At 44.3% G+C, this 25,665-nt stretch overlaps 1 protein-coding gene across 6 annotated transcripts in view; it reads left to right on the forward strand.

Moving 5' to 3' along the window:
* The window catches only part of cfi (complement factor I), a 100,177-nt gene that overhangs the window by 44,650 nt on the left and 29,862 nt on the right, over positions 1–25,665 (forward strand). For all 6 annotated transcript variants that reach the window (XM_055644483.1, XM_055644492.1, XM_055644502.1 and 3 more), the window contains 5 exons: positions 7,534–7,807; positions 10,903–11,062; positions 15,373–15,566; positions 16,787–16,903; positions 20,458–20,565. In XM_055644483.1, the coding sequence (XP_055500458.1) occupies positions 7,534–7,807; positions 10,903–11,062; positions 15,373–15,566; positions 16,787–16,903; positions 20,458–20,565 (853 nt within the window). The remainder of the gene's footprint in view (positions 1–7,533; positions 7,808–10,902; positions 11,063–15,372; positions 15,567–16,786; positions 16,904–20,457; positions 20,566–25,665) is intronic.

Here is a 25,665-nt window from a genome sequence, read left to right on the forward strand (position 1 = left end):
GGGACAGAAGTTTAGGGATAACATGAGGGGGAACTTCTTTACTCAGAGAGTGGTAGCGGTGTGGAATGAGCTTCCAGTGGAAGTGGTAGAGGCAGGTTCGATTTTATCATTTAAAAATAAATTGGATATGTATATGGATGGGAAAGGAATGGAGGGTTATGGTCTGAGTGCAGGTAGATGGGACTAGGGGAAAATAAGTGTTCGGCACGGACTTGAAAGGCCGAGATGGCCTGTTTCCGTGCTGTAATTGTTATATGGTTATATGGTTATATAATTATATGATTGAGGGCTGAGAGGGGGAGAAAGTAGGGACTACCTGAAATTAGAGAAATCATAAGGTAGACATAAATGCTGGAGAAACTCAGCGGGTGAGGCAGCATCAATGGAGCGAAGGAATAGGTGACGTTTCGGGTCGAGATCTTTCTTCAGATTGATGTGGGGGTGGGGGGGGGGGGGGGGGGGGGGGGAAATAGAAAGGAAGAGGCGGAGACAGTGGGCTGTGGGAGAGCTGGGAAGGGGAGGGGAAATAGGGAGAAAGCAAGGACTACCTGAAATTGGAGAAGTCAATGTTCATACCACTGGGGTGTAAACTACCCAAGCGAAATATGAGGAGCTGCTCCTCGAGTTTCCGGAGGGCCTCACTCTGGCCATGGAGGAGGCACAGGACAGAAAGGTCGGATTCGGAATGGGAAGGGGAGTTGAAGTGCTGAGCCACAAGGAGATCAAGTTGGTTATTGCGAACTGAGCGGAGGTATTGGGCGAGGCCATCGCCAAGCCGACGCTTGGTCTCACCGATGTAGAGCAGCTGACAAGGAGAGCAACGAATGCAATAGATGAGGTTGGAGGAGGTGCAGGTGAACCTCTGCCGCACCAGGAAAGATTGTCTGGTTCCTTGAATGGAGACAAGGGGGGGAGGTAAAGCGACAAGTGTAGCATTTCCTGTGGTTGCAAAGGAAAGTGCCCGGAGAAGGGGTGGTTTAGGTGCAAAGTGGTGTTTACCCAGGGTTGTCAATAAAACCGCTGTCATTCTTCAGCACATGAGCCATATTTAGTATCTAGTTTAGTTTAGAGATACAGTGCAGAAACAGGCCCTTCAGCCCACCGAGTCCGCACCGACCAGCGATCCCCACACACAAACTCTATCTTACACACACTAGGGCCAATTTTACATTTATTACCAAGCCAATTAACCTACAAACCTGGACGCCTTTGGAGTGTGGGAGGAAAACCGAAGATCTCGGAGAAAATCCACACAAGTCACGGGGAGAACGTACAAACTCCATACAGACAGCGCCCGTAGACAGGATCGGATCCGGGTTTCTGGCGCTGTAAGGCAGTAGCTCTACTGCAACGCCACCGTGCCGCCGACATTTAAGTTATGCATTGAACACAAAACTTGTAAACATAGAAATAATGTGGAGGATAGTAATAGGAAAAAATACTAGTCTGGAGCACAGTGGCGAAGCTGGTAGAGCTATTGGCTGACAATGCCAAAGACCCGGTTTGACTCTGATCTCGGGTGCTGTCTGTGTGAAGTTTGCACAATATCTCTTGGGTGCTCCAGTTTCATCCCACATCCCAAAGCCACTTGGGTGTGTAACTTAATCAGCCTCAGTAAATTGCCCTTAATGTACAGGGAGTGGTTGTGAATGTGTGAACATAGTGTGCATGGGTGGTTGATGGTTCACATGGACTCAGTGGATGGAAGGGCCGTTTCCATGCTGTATCTTTAACTCAATTCCAATCAATCAATCAATCAGTCAGACAGGGGAAGCCAGCATCAGTGGTTATATCATGAAATTATCAAATGAGATTTAAGTCAGTGAAAACTTTGGAGGGATTTGGACCAAATCCCTTTGGACAGATACGGACCAAAGGCGGGCAGGTGGGACTGGTGTAGCTGGGACATGTTGGCTAGTGTGGGAAAGTTGGGCCGAAGGGCCTGTTTCCACACTGTATTACTTTATGACTCTTTGACTGAACTGATGTATTGAATGGAGAGACATTATGAACTAAATGGTTTAATTTTAATGAGGTATTTTAATGGGATATTGGGCAGCTTTTACAACCATTTTTTCAAGGCAGCCATACAAATTTGAATTAGGAATCTTTGACTTTATATTGGTGACAAAAATATTACATTGGCTTAGCAGGGTGGGTTTGCAATTAACATTATGTTGTTAAAAGATGGTGGCAGATGCTTGATCCTATCCTTCAGTAATATGTTAGATAATCCATTCTTGGAGTGCTCTGATACCCAGGGAATCCTCAGCAACATTGGTGTCCAAGGTGTCCTAGCTGCCCAAACATCCACGTGAGCACCCAAAGTTTTTGATGCAGCTAAACAAGTGCAGGCTAGTTCCAAGCGAATTACCAAAGCCAAGTACTCTCATCCAAATGCCTTCCCTCATCAATCTTACCAAATCACCACATTATATTCAGGAATTTGTGGACGTACAAACACATGAATTGGGAGCAAGAGGAGGTCACTTCAGCCTGCCCTGCCATCCAGTAAGATCATGGCTCATCTGTTGTAACTTTCGCAGCAATCTGCTGTAACTGCCCAGAGTAGGTGAATCAATTCGACACAAGGGGTTGTTTTTCTCAGCTTGAATCAAAACCGCAGAAAAAGTGCCTGGTTGCCAGAAGAAGAAGTGGACAATGCATGAGGCAAATGTAGTCTGCAGGCAACTCAACTTTGATCTGTAATAAATTACACATAGTTTTCTGGGTTTGAAATCTGTGCTTCTGTGCATCATTTTAATGATATTTCAGGACCTACAGCTGCATTGGAGGATGTGAGTTATAGGCAGAGATTGAGCAGGCTGGGTCTCTATTCCTTGGAGTGCAGGAGGATGAAGGGGTGTATAGAGGTGTATAGAATCATGAGAGGAACAGATCGGGTAGATGCACCGAGTATCTTGCCCAGAGTAGGGGAATCGAGGACCAGAGGACATAGGTTTAAGGTGAAGAGGAAAAGATTTAATAGGAATCCGAGGGATAGCTTTTTCACACAAAGGCTGGTGGGTGGATGGAACAAGCTGCTAGAGGAGGTGGTTGAGGCTGGGACTATCTCATCGCTTGAGAAACAGCTAGACTGATGCATGGACAGGACAAGGTTTGGAGGGATATGGACCAAAGGCGGGCAGGTGGGACTAGAGAAGCTGGGACATTGTTGGCCAGTGTGGATAAGTTGGGCTGAAGGGCCTGCATCAATCTGTGACTGTGAATATTTTACTTCGGATTCCCACCATGACGCTTCACCCATTTGTTTTTCGAGTATCGATCTAATCCTGCCTTAATATTATGCAAATACTCTTCATTCACCACCCACTGAGGAAGGATATTTCAAGGCAAAACTCCCCTCATTTTTGTTTTAAATGGACAATTCCTACTGATGACCCATAGCTGGAATATGGAGCAACAAGCAATGTATTGGAGGAACTCAGTAGTCAAGAAGCATCTCTGGGGGGGGGAAATAATTTAGTTTTATTTTAGTTTAGAGGTACAGCGCGGAAACAGGCCCTTCGGCCCACCGAGTCCGCACTGACCAGCGATCCCCGCACATTAACACTACCCCACACACACTAAGGACAATTTACTCTTACACCAAGCCAATTAACCTACAAAACTGTACGTCTTTGGAGTGTGGGAGGAAACCGAAGATCTCTGAGAAAATGGACGTAGGTCACGGGGAGAACGTACAAACTCCGTACAGGCAGCACCTGTAGTCGGGATCGAACCCGGGCCTCTGGCGTTGCAAGCGCTGTAAGGCAGCAACTCTACCGCTGCGCCGCCTTGCCGCCCGAATTGTTGGGCCAAAGGCCTGCATTAGGACTGGGTGGCACGAGGAGGTAGACAAGATAAAGAGGGTGAGTGATGGGACAAGAGCTAGCAAGTGATGGATGGAGGATGATGGAAAGATGGAGTCGGAAGGGGGAGGGGTGGAGTTGGGAGAGAGAGGCAGGTAGATGATAGATTGGCTGGGGAAAACAAAAGAGGGAGATGGGATCATTTCCTCATTTTTCTAGATCCTGCCACAAGAGAAACTATCCTACTTTAAAAATACCAATGACTTGGCCTCCATTGCCATCTGCGGTTATGAATTCCACAGATTCACCGCCCTCTGGCTAAAGAAATTCCTCCTCATCCTCCAGTCGGAAGAAGGTTCCCGACCCGAACCGTCGCCCATCCTTTTTCTCCGGTGATGCTGCCTGACCTGCTGAGTTACACCAGCAGCCTGTGTCTATCATGCTCATCCTCCTTGTCCCTTCACAAGGCCCAAATGACATCCTCACGCTCCTGTTTTATGTTTCCATGTTGCTTAGTCTTGGTTTAGTTTAGAGTTTAGCTAAGAGATACAGAATGGAAACAGGCCGCTCGGCCCACCGAGTCCACGCTGACCATTGGTCACCCGTTCACACTATATAATCCCACTGTATCATCCACACTAGGTTCTCTGGCTTCTGTTCCTTTTTCCCGATGGTAGCAGCAAGGTGGTGTGGGTCTATGATGATATTAGCTGCCTTCTTGAGGCTGAAATTCCTGTGGATCCTTTCGATGTTGGGAAAGTCAATATCACGAAGGATAAGTATTTGCCCGCCAGTTTGGTGGCACAGTGGCGCAGCTGGTCGAGCTGCTGCCTCACAGCACCAGACAACAGGGTTCAAGCCTGACCTCAGGTGCTGACTGTGTGGAGTTTGCACATTCCCCCTGTGACCGCATGGGTTTCCTCCTATGTCCATGTGAGTTGGCTTCTGTAAATTCCCCATAATGTGCATGCAATGGGAAATGAGAAAGTGGGATAGAATTTGTGTGAATCGATTGTCACATGGGCTTATTGGGCCAAAGGGCCTGTTTCTATGCTGTATCACCAAACCAAACCAAACCAAACCAAACCAAACTTCCTGCAGCCTCTTGCTTCTTGAGCATTTGAATTTCCAAACCAACACTGGTTCAACCAGTCTACAATCTCTACCGTACTCTTGTGAAAATTCAACATGCCAAATCATCTCAAGCATCTGAGGAAATAGAATGGGCAAAGAGCTTTCTTTGTGATTACATCAATGTGCTGAGCCCAAGACAGATTTTCAGAGATATGTACGCCTCGAAACTTAAATTTGTTGACGTTTGCACAGCCATTGCACCAATGACAACAGGTTAATGGGTCACCAACATTCCCTTGCTGAAGTCAACAATCAGTTCCTGGTGTTGCTAACGTCGAAGGCAAGAGTGTTCTTCTTGCCTGTTTTCACCAAGTTGTTGAACTCCCTCTGAGCTTTTATTCAATGTAGCCCATTATGCGTACAATGACACTAGTATTGTTGGTGAATTTGAAGAAGGTGGTGGTGCTGTGCCTGCGTATAGAGGGAGAGGGAGAAGCAGGGGATTGAGTGTATGCCTTGAGTCTGAGGGTCTCGACCCGAAACGTCGCCCATTCCTTCTCTCCAGAGATGCTGCCTCACCTGCTGAGTTACTCCAGTATTTTGTGCCTGCCTTGAGTTAAACCTGGTTTGCTAGGATGAGGTGGTGTTGCCAATCAGTGTTGATTGAGGTTTGCTGATGAGGAAGTCGAGGATCCAGTTGCACAGAGATGAGCGGAGATCCAGTTCCCTGAGTTTGTGTCAGCTTGGAAGGGACAATGGCGTGGAATGCCAAGCTGAGGTTGATGAACAACAGCCCGACCTACAAGTTTCACGTGGTCCAGTACAGGCTGGAGAGCGAGTGTGATCACATCCACTGTCAAACTGTCGGAGTGGTAGATTAATTGAAAGTAATTACTGAGGTAGGACATGATATGCATCATAAACCAACTTCTTAAAGCACTTCATTGCAATGGACATGAGTATCACTGGTCCGTAGTTATTGAAGCATGTCACCTTCATCTTCTTGCATGTCCTTTGTCTGGTGAGGACCTTGGACCAACCGTGAGAGGTTGAAAATTACATCCCACTGGTTCACTCAGCCTTTGAGAACATGGCCATGATGCTTTCCAAGGGTCCACTCGCGAGACGGATCTCTCAACCTTGGCCTTGGAGATCTAGATAGCGTAATGGAGTCATTTGGCCCAACTTGACCAACGTGCCCCATCTACACTAGTCCGGCCTGCCTGCATTTGGCCCATATCCCCCTAAACCTGTCCTATCCATGTGCCTGTCCAAATGTTTTTTAAACTTTGTGATTGTACCTGCATCAGCTACCTCATTTGGCAGCTCACTACCACGTGGGTTTTCTCCGAGATCTTCGGTGACCTCCCACGCTCCAAAGACGTACAGGTTTGTAGGTTAATTGGCTTGGTATGAATGTAAAATTGTCGCTAGTGGGTGTAGGATAGTGTTAATGTGCGGGGATCGCTGGTCAGCGTGGACCGGTGGGCCAAAGGGCCTGTTTCCGTGCTGTATCTCAAAACTAAACTAAAGAATTAAATATCCACCCTTCTCTGTCTCACCTGACTTATTTGTTAATTCATTCCTCCTTACCGGAATTCACTGTCACTTCCCAGCACAATTCCCACCCTTTCCCCTCACTTCTTACCACAAACTATTGTCCTCTACTCCAGTCTTGAAGCAGGTTCCAGCCCAAGGCATTATCTGTCCATTTCACTCCAGAGCTGCTGCCTGACCTGCCGCATCTCTCTGGCACCTTGTTTATTGATGTGGTAAATAGATTTTTTAGAAAGTCTAAGATTTATTGAAGGAGAACCGCCTACAAGTATAAACTGATGTAGGAATTCTATCCCATTTCAAACTCTAAGCCATGCCATACAACCTTATAATCTGTTTATATTCCTTGGAGCGCAGGAGGATAAACGGCCTGTCCCACTGCGGTGACCTAATTGGCCAGTTTGGAAGAGTTTGCCCTCGACTTATACTCGTAGCATGGTCGACACGAGGTCCTAGGAGGTCTTTGTAACTCTTCTTCATGCTCAAGAGTAGTCCCCGCGTACTCGAGGCCTCAGCTAGGTCGTGGCGTATTTTTCAACATGCTTAAAAATGCTCGCGAGTAAAAAACGATCGCCATGGAAAAAATCAATAGTTTTTTACTCGGAGGTTTGAAGTAGGTTGTAGTAGGTCGGCATGTTATTCATAGGTAATCGAGGGTACTTGAAGGTAATCGAAGGTAGTCATTGATAGTCTTCATCATAGTTGAAGGGAGGTCGAAGGGAGGCCGAAGGAGATCGTCTTCAGTCTTCACTATTTTCCAATTTCCCCGTAGCTAGTTGTAGTTACTCAAAGCTAGTTTTCAACATAGTCAAGGAGGTCTTCAATATGACACTTTTTCAAACTCTCCTAAACTCTTCTAAGCTCGCCAATTAGGTCGCCACAGTGGGACAGCCTCTTAAGGGGTGATCTTATCGAGGTGTATAAGATCATGAGAGGAATAGATCGGGTAAGTGCAGAATACCAAGAGTAGGGGAAGCAAGAACCAAAACACACAGATTTCGGGTGAGAGGGCAAAGATTTAATAGGAATGGTTGGAAAAACTGAACATTGAAAAATAGTTATAGTAATTTTCTATCTTGATATTCCACAGACTTCAAATACTTCAGTCGCTCGCCTACAAAGACTGTCTGAGGACTGTTTACATGAAAATTATACCTACAAATCATGTCAGAAAGTCTTCTGCCAACCTTGGGAAAAATGCCTTCATGGGAAATGTGTGTGCAAGGTGCCTTATCAATGTCCGAAGATTGAATCCCCAGTCTGCTCAACCAATAATCGAAGATTTAGGTCTTACTGCCAACTGAAAAGTTTTGAATGTCAGAGGAATCGTGACAAGTTCTCCCACTTTGGAGAATGCTCATCAGGTGAGAATAAAAGTATAGAATTGCAATGAAAAATTTGCATGCAGCTCGTCACCAATTGAGTAGAAAAATGCTGCCAAACTTGATGGCAATGATAAAGATGATTAGAAACATTTTCATTTCACTGGATGTTTTCAAGAGAGAGTTAGATATAGCCCTAGGGGCCAACGGAATCAAGGGGCATGGGGAAAAAGCAGGAACAGGGTACTGATTTTGGATGATCAGCCATGATCATGGCGGTGCTGGCTCAAAGGGCCAAATGGCTTACTCCTGTACCTATTTTCTATGTTTCTATGTTTCTAAATCATCTATGTACAGTGCAGTCGTGCGGTGCACTTCAGTGATATAGAAATTATAGTCATAGAGTGTGATGCTATGACTATAGAAATCATATCACTATACAATGTGGAAACAGGCCTTCAGCCCAATTTGCCCACATCGGCCAACATGTCCCAGCTAAACTAGTCCCACCTGCCTGCGTTTAGTCCATATCCCTCCAAACCTGTCCTATCCATGTAGCTTTCATAAATGTTGGGAGAGTCCCAGCCTCAACTACCTCCACTGGCAGCTTGTTCTATACATCCACACACCACCATTGTGTGAAAAAGTTACCCCTCAGATTCCTTTCCCCTTCACCTTCAAACTTATGTCCTCTGGTCCTCGATTTCCCTATTTTGGGCAAGAGACTGTGCGCCTGATCTATTCCTCTCATGATTTTATACACTTCTGTAACATCACCCCTCATCCTCCTGCACTCCAATGAATAGAGTTGCATCACAGCTTGGTTTAGGATCAGTCCTGTCCAAGACCACCATAATTTCCAGAGAGTTGTAGATGTAGTCCAGGCTATCACACAGAGCAGACACAATCAAATGACGAACCACTCTGGCCATTCCAACTTCTTCATGTTCCCCTACAGCAGAGGAGCTTGAAAGCGCACACTGACAGTCGAAAGGGATGAAGGAGTTAATTAGTGACTTCAGGAAGCAAGGTGGAGTACAAGCATCAGTAATGCCGAAGTGGTAATGGTCGAGTGCTTCAAATTCCTTGACGCTAATATTACCAATGGTGGATCAACCACATTGATGGGACAGCCAAGAAGGCACACCACTGCCTCAACTTCCCAACTTTCTCAAACCTAAATAAAGGACAAAAGGTCAAAATAAGGGACAAATTCCCAACGGCAATTCGTTGACTGACTCGGCCGTGGCTGGGTGAATGATGAGTTGGCCCGGGTGCTGGACTGCACACAAAGCCCAGCCGGCGGGCCAGCTGAGGAGTTTTGGCCCGGGCCGTGCGACATCATGCTCACAGTCCAGCACCCCATCCAGATCATGAACCGATGATTGGCCATGAGAAGGAGGGGCGGTGGTGTCAGCGGTAAGCGAAGGTCCGAAGGTCAGACAGCTGTCCGGGCTGCCGACCGACGGGGCCACGGGCGAGGTACTGCTGCTGCACTCCACGGGCTGCACTACGTCGGGACGGGTGAGGCGGGGGCCGGATGCGGTGCTCTGACCCGACAGTCCCCTCGACCCGAGTAGTAGCAGTCAAATACGGGACAAGGGCGGTCCCGTATGGGACAAACCAATTTAGCCCAATATACGGGATGTCCCGGCTAATACGGGACAGTTGTCAACCCTACCTCTGTCACCAGGCTTCTGGATGGTCCTTCAATGAGCTGGAGTACTGTCCAACTCACCTCCACCCAAAGAAGACATCAGACCCTGTCTATGGAACTGGTGCGTTGCAATGTGCTGCAAAGCTGAGAACTATATTACACCCACGGTATTTCCCCCTTTATTGTACTTGAGTTTGATCGATTTTATTTATATATGGTACATTTGATCTGTGTGGATACCATACAAATCAAAGCTTTTCACTGTATCTTAGCACACATGACAATAATAGACCAAGACCTAAAGCGAAACTAATCATTGTTATTACTTGCTCTCACTCGCTATTTGGTTCTAGGTATATCCTTGCACGAGCACTAAAGGGCCTGTCCCACTTACGCGACCTTTACAGGTGACAGCCGGCACCCGTGATAGGTCGCCGAAATGTTCAACATGTTGAAAATTCAGTGGCAACCAGAAAGATGCTACAACTCTTTGGAGACCTCTCACAACCATAGGAGACCATGGTCGTGAAAGGTCTCCTATGGTCATGAGAGGTCACCCATGACATGTCACCAGGGGTCACCTGTATGGTCGTGAAAGGTCTCCTATGGTCGTGAGAGATCTCCAAAGAGTCATCTCCTGTACATCTCCATTAAACTTTGGCCCGCTCATTTTAAATCTATGCCCTTTAGTATTTAGAGTTTCCATCCTAGGTGAAAAGTTCTGCCTGGCCACCCCATCTACAGTATGACTCTCAGAATTGTATATACTTCCATCAGGACAATCCACAAATCCAGACCAGTCAAGTCAAGTCGTCAACTTTATTTGTCACATACACAAACAAGGTGTGCAGTGAAATGAAAGTGCCAATGCCTGTGGATTGTGCAAAAACTACAGAACAGAATAGAACAAAATCAGTATTTACATGTTAGGAAAAAAACAACAATTTTAAAAAGACACAACACAACAGTAAATTAGTACAGTAAATTAGTCCCTGGTGAGATAAGAGTTTACAGTCCTGATGGCCTGTGGGAAGAAACTCCGTCTCATCCTCTCTGTTTTCACAGCATGACAGTGGAGGCGTTTGCCTGACCGTAGCAGCTGGAACAGTCCGCTGCTGGGGTGGTAGGGGTCCCCCATAATGTTGCTGGCTCTGGATCTGGACCAAACAATCCAAGTCTGTCCAACCTCTCCCTGTAGCTAATACCCCCAAGTACAGGCTCTTCCCATTCAGCCTCTCCACAGGTGTACCCACTGCAGAGGTATCGGCCGATGCCTTCAGTTCCCTTGTTTTTAACAGCTGAATCCAGAAGTACATCAGCCGATCTTTCTTCAGTATAAATTAGAATGTAAACAAGGACCCAGAGTTGAAAGGCTGCTTTCTAATCTGTTCCACCATCTATAGTAATAAATGGTCACACAAATAATCATATGTGTAAACTTATCATGTATGTAAACATATCAATTTTATTTCAATTCTAGGACAAACTAATGTTCATTTCGAGTCTGATAATTCGACACAAGGAGTTGTTTTTTTCAGTTTTAATCAAACCGCGGAAAAGCTACCCATTTGCCAGAAGAAGAAGAAGAGTTGGACAATGCATGAGGCAAATGTGGTCTGCAGGCAACTCAACTTTGAACTGTAAGAAATGACACATAGTTTTCTGGGTATGAAATAATTGAGATCTGTGCTTCTGAGTGTCATTTTAATCCTATAATAAAATATTAGAGAATAATAAAAACAATATGAAAGGTTTATGGAAAGTGCTAAATAGTATTATTAGAAATTGATCAAAAAATACAGGCTACCCTGAGTATTTTATTGAGAAAGACAAGACAATAAATAATAGGGATGATGCGGTTAATGGTTTTAACAAATTCTTTGTAAATGTGGGACCAGATTTGGCAGAAAAAAATTAATGACCCAGAAACAAAAGAAGGGGCAGATACTGATCTTTGCGATAGAAATACTAGCTCTATCATTCTTAGAGCAGTTGAAGGAAAATAAATCATAGACACTGTAAGAAAATGTAAAAGCAAATCCTCTACTGATTGGAATGATATTGATATGATTATAATAAAAAAAGTTATTGAAGAAATTGGAGAACCATTAACTCATATCTGTAACTTGTCTTTTCAATCCGGTAAATTTCCGAACAAAATGAAAAGAGCAAAAGTAATACCATTACATAAAACTGGGGATAGACACCATTTCACAAATTACAGGCCTGATTCTTTACTCTCCCAATTCTCCAAGATCCTTGAAAAACCTTTTACAGAAAGACTTGACAATTTCTTTGAAAAAGATAAGCTTTTGGTCGACAGTCAATATGTATTCCGGACAGACAGATCAACATCCATTGCACTAATGGAATTAATTGAGGAAATCACAAATTGCATAGATAATAAAAAACTTGCAGTGGGAATATTCATAGACTTAAAAAAAGCATTTGATACCATAAATCACGACATTTTACTTTGGCATCATGATTGGATTGGGTGAGAAACTATTTAAGAAACAGGCAACAATTTGTAGAAATAGATGAACATAAATCAACTTACATGAACATAACTTGTGGAGTACGTCAAGGGTCTGTGTTAAGTCCAAAGCTTTTCATAATATACATTAACGACATATGCAAAGTATCAAATATACTGAAATTGATTATATTTGACGGTGATACAAATATTTTTTGTTCCGGTGACAATTTGAAGCAGCTTTTGGAGGTCATCGCATCAGAAATGAATACATTAAAACAGCGTTTAAGAAGGAACTGCAGATGCTGGAAAATCGAAGGTACACAAAAAAGCTGGAGAAACTCAGCGGGTGCAGCAGCATCTAGGGAGCAAAGGAAATAGGCAACGTTTCGGGCCGAAACCCTTCTTCAGACTTAAGAAGGGTTTCGGCCCGAAACGTTGCCTATTTCCTTCGCTCCCTAGATGCTGCTGCACCCGCTGAGTTTCTCCAGCTTTTTTGTGTACATTAAAACAGTGGTTTGATGTCAACAAATTGTCTCTAAATTTAAGCAAAACAAAGATTATGCTATTCGGAAAACATAAAACAAACTCTCAAGTACAATTGAAAATAGATCACATTAAGTATAGAAAGAGTATATGAAAATAAATTTCTTGGCGTGATCTTAGACCACAAAATCTGCTGGAAACCACATATAAACCACGTCAAAGCAAAGTCTATAGCAATATTCAGAAAATGAAGTCACGTTCTGGACCACAAATCATTGCATACTCTGTATAATACACTCATATTGCCATATCTGAGTTACTGTGTGGAGATATGGGGTAACGCCTACAAAACCAACCTACAGCTGGTATGCACATTACAAAAACATAGAAACATAGAAAATAGGTGCAGGAGTAGGCCATTCGGCCCTTCGAGCCTGCACCGCCATTCAATACGATCATGGCTGATCATCCTACTCAGTATCCTGTACCTGCCTTCTCTCCATACCCCCTGATCCTTTTAGCCACAAGGGCCACATCTAACTCCCTCTTAAATATAGCCAATGAACTGGCCTCAACTACCTTCTGTGGCAGAGAATTCCACAGATTCACCACTCTCTGTGTGAAAAATGTTTTCCTCATCTCGGTCCTAAAAGATTTCCCCCTTATCCTTAAACTGTGACCCCTTGTTCTGGACTTCCCCAACATCGGGAACAATCTTCCTGCATCTAGCCTGTCCAACCCCTTAAGAATTTTGTAAGTTTCTATAAGATCCCCCCTCAATCTTCTAAATTCTAGCGAGTACAAACCGAGTCTATCCAGTCTTTCTTCATATGAAAGTCCTGACATCCCAGGAATCTGTCAGATGAACCTTCTCTGCACTCCCTCTATGGCAAGAATGTCTTTCCTCAGATTAGGAGACCAAAATTGTACGCAATACTCCAGGTGTGGTCTCACCAATACCCTGTACAACTGCAGTAGAACCTCCCTGCTCCTATACTCAAATCCTTTTGCTATGAAGAGAGCAATAATAATTAGAAAATAATTAGAGAGTAATAATAATTAGAAAAAAGAGCAATAATAATTATCAATAATGTTGGATATCTTGAACATACCAATTTATTATTCTTAAAGTCACATACACTGAAGTTCACTGATCTAGTTAAATTTAGGACTACACAAATCATGTACAAAGCAAGAAATAATTTACTTCCAGGAAATATACAAAACCTGTTTATGGAAAGACAGGGTGGGTATAATTTGAGAGGGGAACTTAATTAAAAAAAAACTCAATGTTAGAACAACTCTTGTGCATAGCAATCTGTGGAGTGAATTTGTGGAATGGTTTGGAACAGGAGATAAATCTTAGCACAAGCATAATTCAGTTTGAAAAGATGTACAAAAGCACTTTGTTAAAAGGATATTGGGATGAGGTTAGGTGATTGTGAGTGGGATATTTGTTATACTGATTGTATTGGGAAGGGTGATTATAGAGTGATGGGTTGTATATATGACTACGAGATACTGTATAGTACAGGAGGGTTTTTTATTTTTTATTTGTTTCACTCTTTTTTTTGTATGGCTTTGTAAATATTTGATTAGTGTACAAATGTAAATAATTTGGTGTACATATTGGAATGGGTGTTTATAGCTGCTAAATTCGTATAAGATAATTATAAGCAGTTGAATAAGGGGTGGGAATTAATAAGCTTTGGCTTCTTCCTGCTCCTTTTCGGACACATATGATTTCATTTATTTATAAATATTGTTTATGACACTTCATAAATATTCTTGTTTTGTTTTTTTGTTTGTTTTTGTATGCTGTTTCACACTTGCTTTGTATTCTTTTATTCTGTTCGAAATAAAGAATTAAATAAATTAATTAATTAATTAATGCTATTTCAGGGCCTTAGCTTAGGCAGAGGTCGAGCAGGCTGGGTCTCTATTCCTTGGAGCGCAGAAGGATGAAGGGTGATCTTATGGAGGTGTATAAAATCATGAGAGGAATAGATCGGGTAGATGCACTGAGTCTCTTGCTCACAGTAGGAGAATCGAGGACCATAGGTGAAGGGGAAAAAGATTTAATAGGATTCCGAGGGGTAACCTTTTCACACAGAGGGTGGTGGGTGAATGGAACAAGCTGCCAGAGGAGGTCGTTGTAGGGACTATCCCATCCTTTAAGAAACAGTTAGACAGGTACATGGATAGGACAGGTTTGGAGGGATATGAACCAAACGTGGGCAGGTGGGACTAGTGTAGCTGGGACATGTTAGCCAGTCTGGATAAATTGAACTGAAGGGCCTGTTTCCACACTGTTCACTCTATGATTCTATGACTATGAAGGCAGCACCACCATGCAGCATGAGGGGTTCTTATAGAGGTCATAAGGTCATAGGTGATAGGAGTAGAATTAAGCCATTCAGCCCATTAAATCTACACCATTCAATCATGGCTGATCTATCTCTCCCTAATAACCCTGCCTTCTCCCCATAACCTCTGACACCTGTACTAACCAAGAATCTATCCATCTCTGCCTTAAAAATGTCCACTGACTTGGCATGCTTTCTGTGGCAAAGAATTCCACGGGTAGGTGTATAAGATCATGAGGGGAATAGATCTGGTAGATTAGTTGGCCACTAAATTTCCGCCAGGATGTAAAGCGAATGGTAGAATCCGTTGGAATTGTGATGATTGTGGGAAATTGAAAGAGGATACTGTAAATCAAAGACAGACACAACAAGCTGGAGTTACTCAGCGGGACAGGCAGTATGTCTGGAGAGAAGGAATGGGGTGACGTTTTAGTCAGAAGACGGATCTCGACCCAAAACCCTCCAGAGAGGCTACCTGTCTCGCTGAGTTACTCCAGCTTGTTGTGTCTATCTTCGGTTTCAACCAGCATCTGCAGATCCTTCCTACACGTAGCCTAAATAGATGTGTGATGGTTCCTGCCAACCTGTTTGCATGCTCCCTAACTCTTCTCTCTTTTTGCAGGGGAGCAGAGAGCCTCTTAAAAAATGTACACATTCCAGGAATATTTAAGATGGTCAACTGGGCTAATAATTCACGCTGCAGGGGGTTTGAAACCAGCTTATCAGAATGTTTCCAATTCAAGAACATTGGAGCTCCAATGGCAGGTTGCAAGAAAGGCTACTTTGCTGCTGTGAAATGCTATCATTATCCTCCAGGTGTCTGATTTTTATCATTAAATGTCATTGCTAAAAGACCTATACTCCACGGCGCAGCGGTGGAGCTGCTGCCATGCAGCGCCGGGGACCCAGGTTCGAGGCCGACAACGGATGCTGTCTGTACGGAGTTTGTACGTTCTCCCCTTGACCTGCGTGGGTTTTCTCCGAGATCTTCTGTTTCCTCCCACACTCCAAAGGCGTACAGGTTTGAAGGTTAATTGCCTTGCTGTAAAATGGAAAATTGTCCCCAGTGTTAATGTGCGGGGATCGTTGCTTGGTGAAGGGCCTGTTTCCGTGCTGTACATCTAAACATAACTAAACGAAACACCACCTGTGCTTGAATTGTTACGGAAAACATTAGGAGACCACTTGAGTGGGGATGGTTTCTCCTTTATTCTCCTTCTGGGGATGCGAGGAAAAGAGGAAAACTGAATATTTCTGTGGTGGGCTTGTGATGTACAGAAGAGCTCAATGGAACACAGTAGATGCATGTCATTAATAGACAACAGTGATTTGCACCAGGTTACAATGACCCCATTAAGTTAGAAGGGTGCAAAGTAACAGTCTATCTCTGTTCCCAGTCCGACAATCGGGATGTTGGATCATGCAGTCTTAGTTTAGAGATACAGCGTGGACACAGGCCCTTCGGCCCACCAAGTCCACCCCTGACTAGTGATACCCGCACGTTAAAGGGCCTGTCCCACTTTCACAACCTAATTCACAATCATTTTTACTCGTGGACATTTTTCATCATGCTAGAAAAAACGCCCTGACCTACTTGATGCCACGAGTACCTACGACTAGCATCACGGCCTGCCACGACCTACCTACGACTTCCTACGACCTCCTACGACCTCGTGACGACCATGTGCGAGTATGAGTCAAGGGTAACCTCGGCAGAGGTCGTGAATTAGGTCGGGAAAATGGGACGGGCCCTTTACACGATCCTCCACACACCAGGGACGATTTACACTTATACCAAGCCGATTAACCTACAAACCCATACGTCTTTGGAGTGTGGGAGGAGACCGACAATCTCAGAGAAATCCCATGCAGGTCAAACGTACAAACTAAGTACAGAGACAGCACCCGTGGTCGGGATCGAACCCGGGTCTCTGACGCTGTAAGTGCTGTGAGGCAGCAACTCTACCGCTACGACACCGTACCGCCCAGTTTGGCTGAATATTTTGCTAAAATGCTTTCTGTTTTTTCATTACCAGATAAGGTCTGCACCGGGACTGAATTTAAATGTGTAAATGGCAAGTGTATTCCTCTTGAGAATGTTTGCAATGGCATTGATGACTGTGCGGACCTGAGTGATGAGTTGTGCTGCACAGGTAAACATAAGTACTTGTCCTTGATTTATACTAACATAGTCATTGGAGTATTGTTATTAATATTCTGCAACAGTTTTTCATATGGAGTATACTCTCAACCATATGATATTTATGGGCAATCAGGGGTGCTGGTTGTATGAACATACTGTATGAATAACAAGCACTCAAAAAAAATTACTGTACATCACATATTCTCCACACAAACCTTGAAGTATATGTCATGTCCTTAGCATTTTAAATAACAATGGTTTACATTGTCAGGGATTCTTAGGGGCAGGATTTACTCGCATTTGGAAAGGTTCATAAGTTGCAGGCGTAGGAATGAACTGCAGACGCTGGTTTACACCGAAGAGAGGCACAAATGCTGGAGTAACTCAGCGAGTCAGGCAGCATCTCTGGAAAAAAGAAAGCATCGCCTTCACCAAAAGATAGCCTGATGCTGCCTGACCTGCTGAGTTACTCCAGCATTTTGTATCTATCATGTTATTGCAGCAGAAATAGGCCATTCAGCCAATCAAGTCTACTCTGCCATCCAATCATGGCTGATCTATCTTTCCCTCCTAACCCCATTCTCCTGTCTTCTCCCCATAACCCCATGACATTAGTACTAATCAAGAATTTGTCAATCTCCGCCTTACAAATATCCATTGGTGGCCTCCATAGCCTCCTGTGGCAATGAATTCCACAGATTCACTACTCTCTGACTAAAGAAATTCCTCCTCATCTCCTTTCTAAAGATGTCCTTTTACTCTGAAGCTATGACCTCTGGTCCTAGATTCTCTCACTAGTGAACACATCCTCTCCACATTCACTCTATCAAGGACTTTCACTATTTGGTAAGTTTCAATGAGGTCTCCCCTCATCCTTCTACTCTCCAGCGAGTACAGGCCCAGTGCCTACAAACTCTCATCATATGTTAATCCAATAATTCCTAGGATAATTCTTGTAAACCTCCCCTGGACCCTCTCCTCGGTACATCCTTGGGGCAAAAAAACTGCTCACAATACTCCAAATGTGGTTTGACCAGTGCCTTATAAAGCCCAGCATTACATCCCCGTTTTATATTCTAGTCCTCTCAAAATAAATGCTAGCATTACATTTGCCTTCTTTACTATCGATTCGACTTGCAAATTAACATTTTGGGAATCCTGCACCAGCACTCCCAAGTCCCTTTGCACCTCTGATTTCTGAATTCTCTCCCCATTTAGAAAATAGTCTACGCCTTTATTCCTACGACCAAAATGAACGACTCCACACTTTGCTATGCTGCATTCCATCTGCCACTTCTCTGACCACTCTCCCAACCTGTCCAAGTCCTTCTTCAGAGTCCCTGCTTTCTCTACACTACCTGCCCCCTACCTATCTTCTAATTATCTGCAAACTTGACCACAAAGCCTTCAATCCCCTCGTCCAAATCATTAATATAGAAACATAGAAAATAGGTGCAGGAGTAGGCCATTCGGCCCTTCGAGCCTGCACCGCCATTCAATATGATCATGGCTGATCATCCAACTCAGTATCCTGTACCTGCCTTCTCTCCATACCTCCTGATACCTTTAGCCACAAGGGCCGCATCTAACTCCCTCTTAAATATAGCCAATGAACTGGCCTCAACTACCTTCTGTGGCAGAGAATTCCACAGATTCACCATTCTCTGTGTAAAAAATGTTTTTCTCATCTCGGTCCTAAAAGATTTCCCCCTTATCCTTAAACTGTGACCCCTTGTTCTGGACTTCCCCAACATCGGGAATAATCTTCCTGCATCTAGCCTGTCCAACCCATTAAGAAGTTTGTAACTTTCTTTCTATAAGATCCCCCCTCGATCATCTAAATTCTAGCGAGTACAAACCGAGTCGATCCAGTCTTTCTTCATATGAAAGTCCTGATATACAACATACAACGTGAAGAGTAGCGGCCCCAGCACCGACCCCTGCAGAACTCCACTAGTCACTGGCAGCCAACCGGAAAAATCCCCCTTTATTGCCACTCTTTGCCTTCTGCCATCCAGCCAACCAGCTATCCATGCTAGTGTCTGCCCTTTGATACCATGGGCTCTCATCTTCCTTAGCAGCCTCACGTGTGGCACCTTATCAAAGGCTTTCTGAAAATCTAGGTATACGACATCTACTGACTATCCTTTGTCCGTCCTGCTATTTAATTCTTCAAAGAATTCCAACAGGCTTGTAAGGCAAGATCTCCCTTTCACAAAACTATGGTGTCTTCGGCCTATTTTATCATGTGCCTTTAAGTACTCACAAACCTCATCCTTTATAATGGACTCTAAAACCTTACCAAGCACTGTAATCACTCTAACCGTCCTTTAGTTACCACTCTTCTACTTCACTCCCTTCTTGAACAGCGGAGTAATGATTCTTGAAAGATCTCCAATGATGCTTGAAAGATCGCTACTAATGCCTCAACAATCTCTAAAACCACCTCATTCAGAACCTTGGGGAGCAGTCAATTTGGTCCAGGTGACTTATCCACCTACAGACCTTTCAATTTCCCAAGCACCTTCTCCTTAGTAATAGCCACTCCACTAACTTCCACGCCCTGAAGGGCCTGTCCCACTTGCGCGTGGGATCTCTGGCGCTGCAAGCGCTGTCAAGGGCCTGTCCCACTTGGCAATTTTTTCGATGACTGCCGGCATCACTGACTGACGTATCCGGTCACCGTGTTGCGGCGGTGACGTGCTGTGATGCGGTGTGATGACGTATTGACGCGCGGTGTTTTTTCAAGTGTCGCAACATTTTTTTGTCACCGCTGGGTTTTGAAATGTTCAAAATCTTTTGGCGACTCTGATATGACGCCGGCAGTCGCCGAAAAAAATCGCCAAGTGGGACAGGCCCTTAGGGCAGCAACTCTACCACAGCGCCGCCATTGCCTAAAGGGCCTGTCCAACGAGCATGCGACCAAACCGGAAACGGGGGCCGCGTGGAGGTCGAGTGATCCCCGTACAGGGCCTGTCCCACCAGCATGCGACTGCATGCGGCAAGCGTGACCAAACCGGAAGCGGGGACCGTGCGGGGGCCATGTAGGGGCCGTGTGGGGGCCGAACGGAGGTTGAGTAATTCCTGTACAGGGCCTGTCCTACAAGCATGCGACTGCATGCGGCGAGCGCGACTAAACCGGAAGTTGGGGCCGCGCAGAGGTTGAGTGATCCCGTACGAGTTGACATGAAGTTCGAGCGAAGGCGTACGCCTTCAAGACGCTGCGTACGGCATCAAGACGCTGCGTACGGTGTCAAGATGCTGCGTACGGTGTTGAGACACTTCGCACGCCCGTCGAGGCAGTGCGTACGGCCTCAATGCGGCTGCGGGCTGGCAGGCCGTTGTCGTGCGGAATATTTGGACAGTGTCATTTTTTCGGAAACCCGCGCGATTTCGGGACCAGCTCCGAACAACTCCATACGGCTCTGGCATTCGAAGTGGGGCCGGCCCAGCGAGGCAGTACGGCTCAAGCGACAACGTTAGGTTGCGCTTGCCACATGCAGTCGCATGCTCGTGGGACAGGCCCTTTTAAGCTTGATACCTTTTTCTCTATTGTTACAATAGAATGCAAAGAATCTTACCACTGCAAGACAGACATATGTATTCCAAATATTTCCATATGTGATGGCGAAGATGATTGCTTGGATGGAAGTGATGAAAAGAACTGTAACGGTAAGAAATAATCTTCAAGATTATTGCATTTCTCAGTAATTAATAATAGTGTGGTAGAAGCATAGAAATTAGGTGCAGTAGTAGGTCATTCGGCCCTTCGAGCCTGCACCGCCATTCAATATGATCATGGCTGATCATCCAATTCAGTATCCTGTACCTGCCTTCTCTCCATACCCCCTGATCCCTTTAGCCACAAGGGCCACATCTAACTCCCTCTTAAATATAGCCAATGAACTGGCCTCAACTAACTTCGGTGGCAGAGAATTCCAGAGATTCACCACTCTCTGTGTGAAAAATGTTTTCCTCATCTCTGTCCTAAAAGATTTCCCCCTTATCCTTAAACTGTGACCCCTTGTTCTGGACTTCCCCAACATCGAGAACAATCTTCCTGCATCTAGCCTGTCCAACCCCTTAAGAATTTTGTAAGTCTCTATAAGATCCCCCCTCAATCTTCTAAATTCTAGCGAGTACAAACCGAGTCTATCCAGTCTTTCTTCATATGAACGTCCTGCCATCCCAGGAATCAATCTGGTGAACCTTCTCTGTACTCCCTCTATGGCAAGAATGTCTTTCCTCAGATTAGGAGACCAAAACTGTGCGCAATACTCCAGGTGTGGTCTCACCAAGACCCTGTACAACTACAGTAGAACCTCCCTGCTCCTATACTCAAATCCTTTTGCTATGAATGCTGACATTCCATTCACGTTCTTCACTGCCTGCTGCACCTGCATGCCTACTTTAAATGACTGGTGTACCATGACACCTAGGTCTCGTTGCATTTCCCCTTTCCTAATCGGCCACCATTCAGATAATAGTCTACTTTCCTGTTTTTGCCACCAAAGTGGATAACTTCATATTTATCCACATTATACTGCATCTGCCATGCATTTGCCCACTCACCCAGCCTATCCAAGTCACCTTGCAGCCTCCTAGCATCCTCCACACAGCTAACACTGCCCCCCAGCTTCGTGTCATCCGCAAACTTGGAGATGTTGCATTCAATTCCCTCGTCCAAATCATTAATATATATCGTAAATAGCTGGGGTCCCAGCACTGAGCCTTGCGGTACCCCACTAGTCACTGCCTGCCATTGTGAAAAGGATCCGTTTACTCCTACCCTTTGCTTCCTGTCTGCCAGCCAGTTCTCTGGAACTCTCTGCCACAGAGGGTAGTTGAGGCCAGTTCATTGGCTATATTTAAGAGGGAGTTAGATGTGGCCCTTGTGGCTAGGTGGATCAGAGGGTATGGAGAGAAGGCAGGTACGGGATACTCAGTTGGATGATCAGCCATGATCATATTGAATGGCAGTGCAGGCTCGAAGGGCCAAATGGCCTACTCCTGCACCTAATTTCTATGTTTCTGTGTTTCTCTATCCACATCAATACTGAACCACCAATACCGTGTGCTTTAAGTTTGTATACTAATCTCTTATGTGGGACCTTGTCAAAAGCCTTCTGAAAGTCCAGATATAACACATCCACTGGTTCTCCCTTATCCACTCTACTAGTTACATCCTCGAAAAATTCTATAAGATTCGTCAGACATGATTTACCTTTCATAAATCCATGCTGACTTTGTCCAATGATTTCACCACTTTCCAAATGTGCTGTTATCCCATCTTTAATAACTGATTCTAGCAGTTTCCCCACCACCGACGTTAGACTAACTGGTCTGTAATTCCCCGTTTTCTCTCTCCCTCCCTTTTTAAAAAGTGGGGTTACATTAGCTACCCTCCAATCTTCAGGAACTACTCCAAAATCTAAAGAGTTTTTAAATATTATCACTAATGCATCCACTATATTGGTAGTTACCAATCTATCTATTTATTCCCCAGGCTGTTTACTCACATAGACACATTCAGCACATCATTGAATTAGCCTTGTATTTACAAATACCTCACATTTAATCTCTGGTTCTTGCAATTTTATAGTGGTCCCTACACACAAAATCAAAATGTTTTCGATAGTTGAAATGTGAAATAGAGTTAAAACATTGTCTCAGTGATCCTTTGAGTGAAACTCTCCATTTTCCACTCGTAGCTAGTCGTAGTTGGTCTTAGGTGTGGAAGACTGAGGTCAAGGGGGGGGGATCGTAGGAGGTCGTAGACATAGTCGTAGGAGGTCGTAGGAGGTCTTTTACTTCGGCGAGTTCACCACAACCTTGACATTTTTTTCAACTTGTCTAGGGTCTATACTCGTGGATTAGGTTGTTCAAGTGGGACATGCCCCTTAACTCAGCAGATCAGTGTCTGATCCGCTGTGTTTCTCCAGCATTTCGTTTTTTTCCTTCCAGATTCCAGCGTCTGCAGTCTCTTGTGTCTCCTCCCTGCTCTGATGAAAGTTCACTGCCCAGAAACATTAACTCTTTCTCTCTCCACTTTGCTGCCAGATCTGAGGATACCTCCCGTTTTACAGCTTTAATTCTGACTCTGAGTTGTTAGGCTGTGCCCAGAGCTCCACAGACATTGGATATGGTCATCTCTGACCACCCATCTCTGACAGAAGAGTAAACTGTCAACACCATCTGAAGACTAGCCGTTGCTTCAATTGCTGGGTGACTGTCAAAAGCATGGAAATCTGCATTGGCATCAGCCACAGAAGAGAACTAGGCAATGGGGATGGCCTGTTTTGCACTTATTCAAGGATAGACACAAAACGCTGGAGTAACTCAGGGGGACTGGCAGCATCTCTGGAAAGAAGGACATTTAGGGTGCCGTTTCAGGTCGAGACCCTTCTTCACACCTTCTTCTTGACCTGAAACGTCACCCATCCCTTCTCTCTAGAGATGCTATCTGTCTCGCTGATTTACTCCTGCGTTTTGTGCCTATCTTCGGTTTAAACCAGCATCTGCAGTTCCTTCCCATACGTTGCATTTATTCAATGTCCATTGCCCCTGTCACTAATTCTAACTTCAGCAGACACACTGCAGAAATCCTGGGTGAATTGCATTGACCACCAGCATCCTAGAAATCAAGACCTCCAAACCTTACTTATTATTTAATTTATGTAAAGCACTTTGGTGTCAATGCGAGTTGACTTAAAACGTGCTATATAAATAAAACGTACTTACTTACTTACTTATTTACTTACTGTCATTTGCAAACTATATTCACTATAAATTTTGTGATTCTAAAGTACCTGATCTAAATCGTCTGATAGCTAATTCGGCCTGCATAATACAAGTAGTTTTCCCTAATCTAACACTTGCAATTATGGAAACACGTATTATATCAAAACTATCCGTACTCCATCTCATGCTGTGAGAATTTTATTGGTTTATATAATAATATTCTCCCTATTTTTTTGTGCTACTGAAAATCTAGTGGGAGAACTAGTGGGAGAGTCTAGGACTAGAGGCCTTAGACTCAGAATTAAAGGATGTTCTTTTAGGAAGGAGATGAGGAGGAATTTATTTAGTCAGAGGGTAGTGAATCTGTGGAATTTGCTGCCACAGAAAGCTGTGGCGGCCAAGTCAGTGGATATATTTAAGGCAGAAATGGATAGATTCTTGATTAGTACGGGTGTCAGGGGTTATGGGGAGAAGGCAGGAAAATGGGGTTAGGAAGAAGAGATAGATCAGCCATGATTGAATGGTGGAGTAGACTTGCTGGGCCGAATTCTACTCCTGTCACTTATGCTTTTATGAATCCAGGCCCAGCCACTCTAACCTCTAAAAATAAAAATGAAAAACCTGCAGGTCCTGACAATCTATAATAAAAACAGATAATGCTGAAGTAAATCCTGAAGTGGGATCAGCCCGTTGTTTTCATAGCTCCTTCGACCACTCCGTGGCTTTAACCTTGCAACTTGAAGGCCTGCTTGCAAAGGTTAAGGAATAAAATGCAATATCTCCAGCCTTCATACAATGATTGTCCTCTACAATTATGCACATTTCCCTTCTACATGCGAAAGTGTTTTAAGTTTTGGGCCACATTACATTACTAAATTGTGACGTTAGTTCTCCCATTTGCATTAAAATGTTCAGTGAAAACTTTCCATGGCTAATAAGCAAGTAACTGAAGAGGAACCAACCAGATTAATTTTCACCGCACCTCGTACCGAAAAGCTTTTCACTGTGACAATACACTGTGACAATACACGTGACAATAAATTAAACTAAACAATTTTTGCAATGATTTACTGAATACAGGTAGTTCTGTTATACGTAATACAATAGTTTAATTCCTAAGAAGCCTCTGTTGTAGAAAAATGTTTTGTGAAAGAAGTTGGGTCAATGAGGAAAAGGGGGTTAGGGGTTAGAAAGTTTCAGACTCGCAATAACAAAAGAAATTTCAAAAACAATGGTTGTTTTAATAGTGCAGGAAGGAACTGCAGATGCTGGTTAAAACCGAAGATAGATTCAAAAAGTTGGAGTAACTCAGCGGGACAGGCAGCATCTCTGGAGAGAAAGGATGGGTGATGTTTCGGGTCGAGACCCTTCTTCAGACTGAGAGCCAGGGGAAAGGGAAATGAGATATATAGATGGTGATGTAGAGAAATATAGAACAAATGAATGAAACATGCAAAAAAGTAACAGTGATAAAGGATTAAGAAGGAACTGCAGATGCTGGAAAATCGATGGAAGACAAAAATGCTGGAGAAACTCAGCGGGTGAGGCAGAATCTATGGAGCGAAGGAAATAGGCAACGTTTCGTGTTGAAGAAGGGTTTTGACCTGAAACGTTGCCTATTTCCTTCGCTCTGTAGATGCTGCTTCACCCGCTAAGTTTCTCCAGCATTTTTGTCTAAGTAATAAAGGAAATAGGTTTAGTTTAGGGAACAGGCCATTCGGCCCACCGGGTCCGCGCCAACCAGCGATTCTTGCGCATTAACACTATCCTACACACACTATGGACAATTTTTACATTTACCAAGCCAATTAAACTACAAACCTGTACGTCTTTGGAGTGTGGGAGGAAATGGAAGATCTCGGAGAAAACCCACGCAGGTCACGGGGAGAACGTACAAACTTCGTTCAGATAGCAACCGTAGTTAGGATCGTACCCGGGTCTCCGGCGCTGCATTCTTTGTAAGGTTGCAACTTTACCGGGAATGCAGGGGTTATTTGAAGTTAGAAAAAGTGTTTCTTCTCTAACTTCAAG

This window comes from Leucoraja erinacea, chromosome 1, assembly GCF_028641065.1.
Source record: "Leucoraja erinacea ecotype New England chromosome 1, Leri_hhj_1, whole genome shotgun sequence".
Lineage (NCBI taxonomy): Eukaryota > Metazoa > Chordata > Chondrichthyes > Rajiformes > Rajidae > Leucoraja > Leucoraja erinaceus.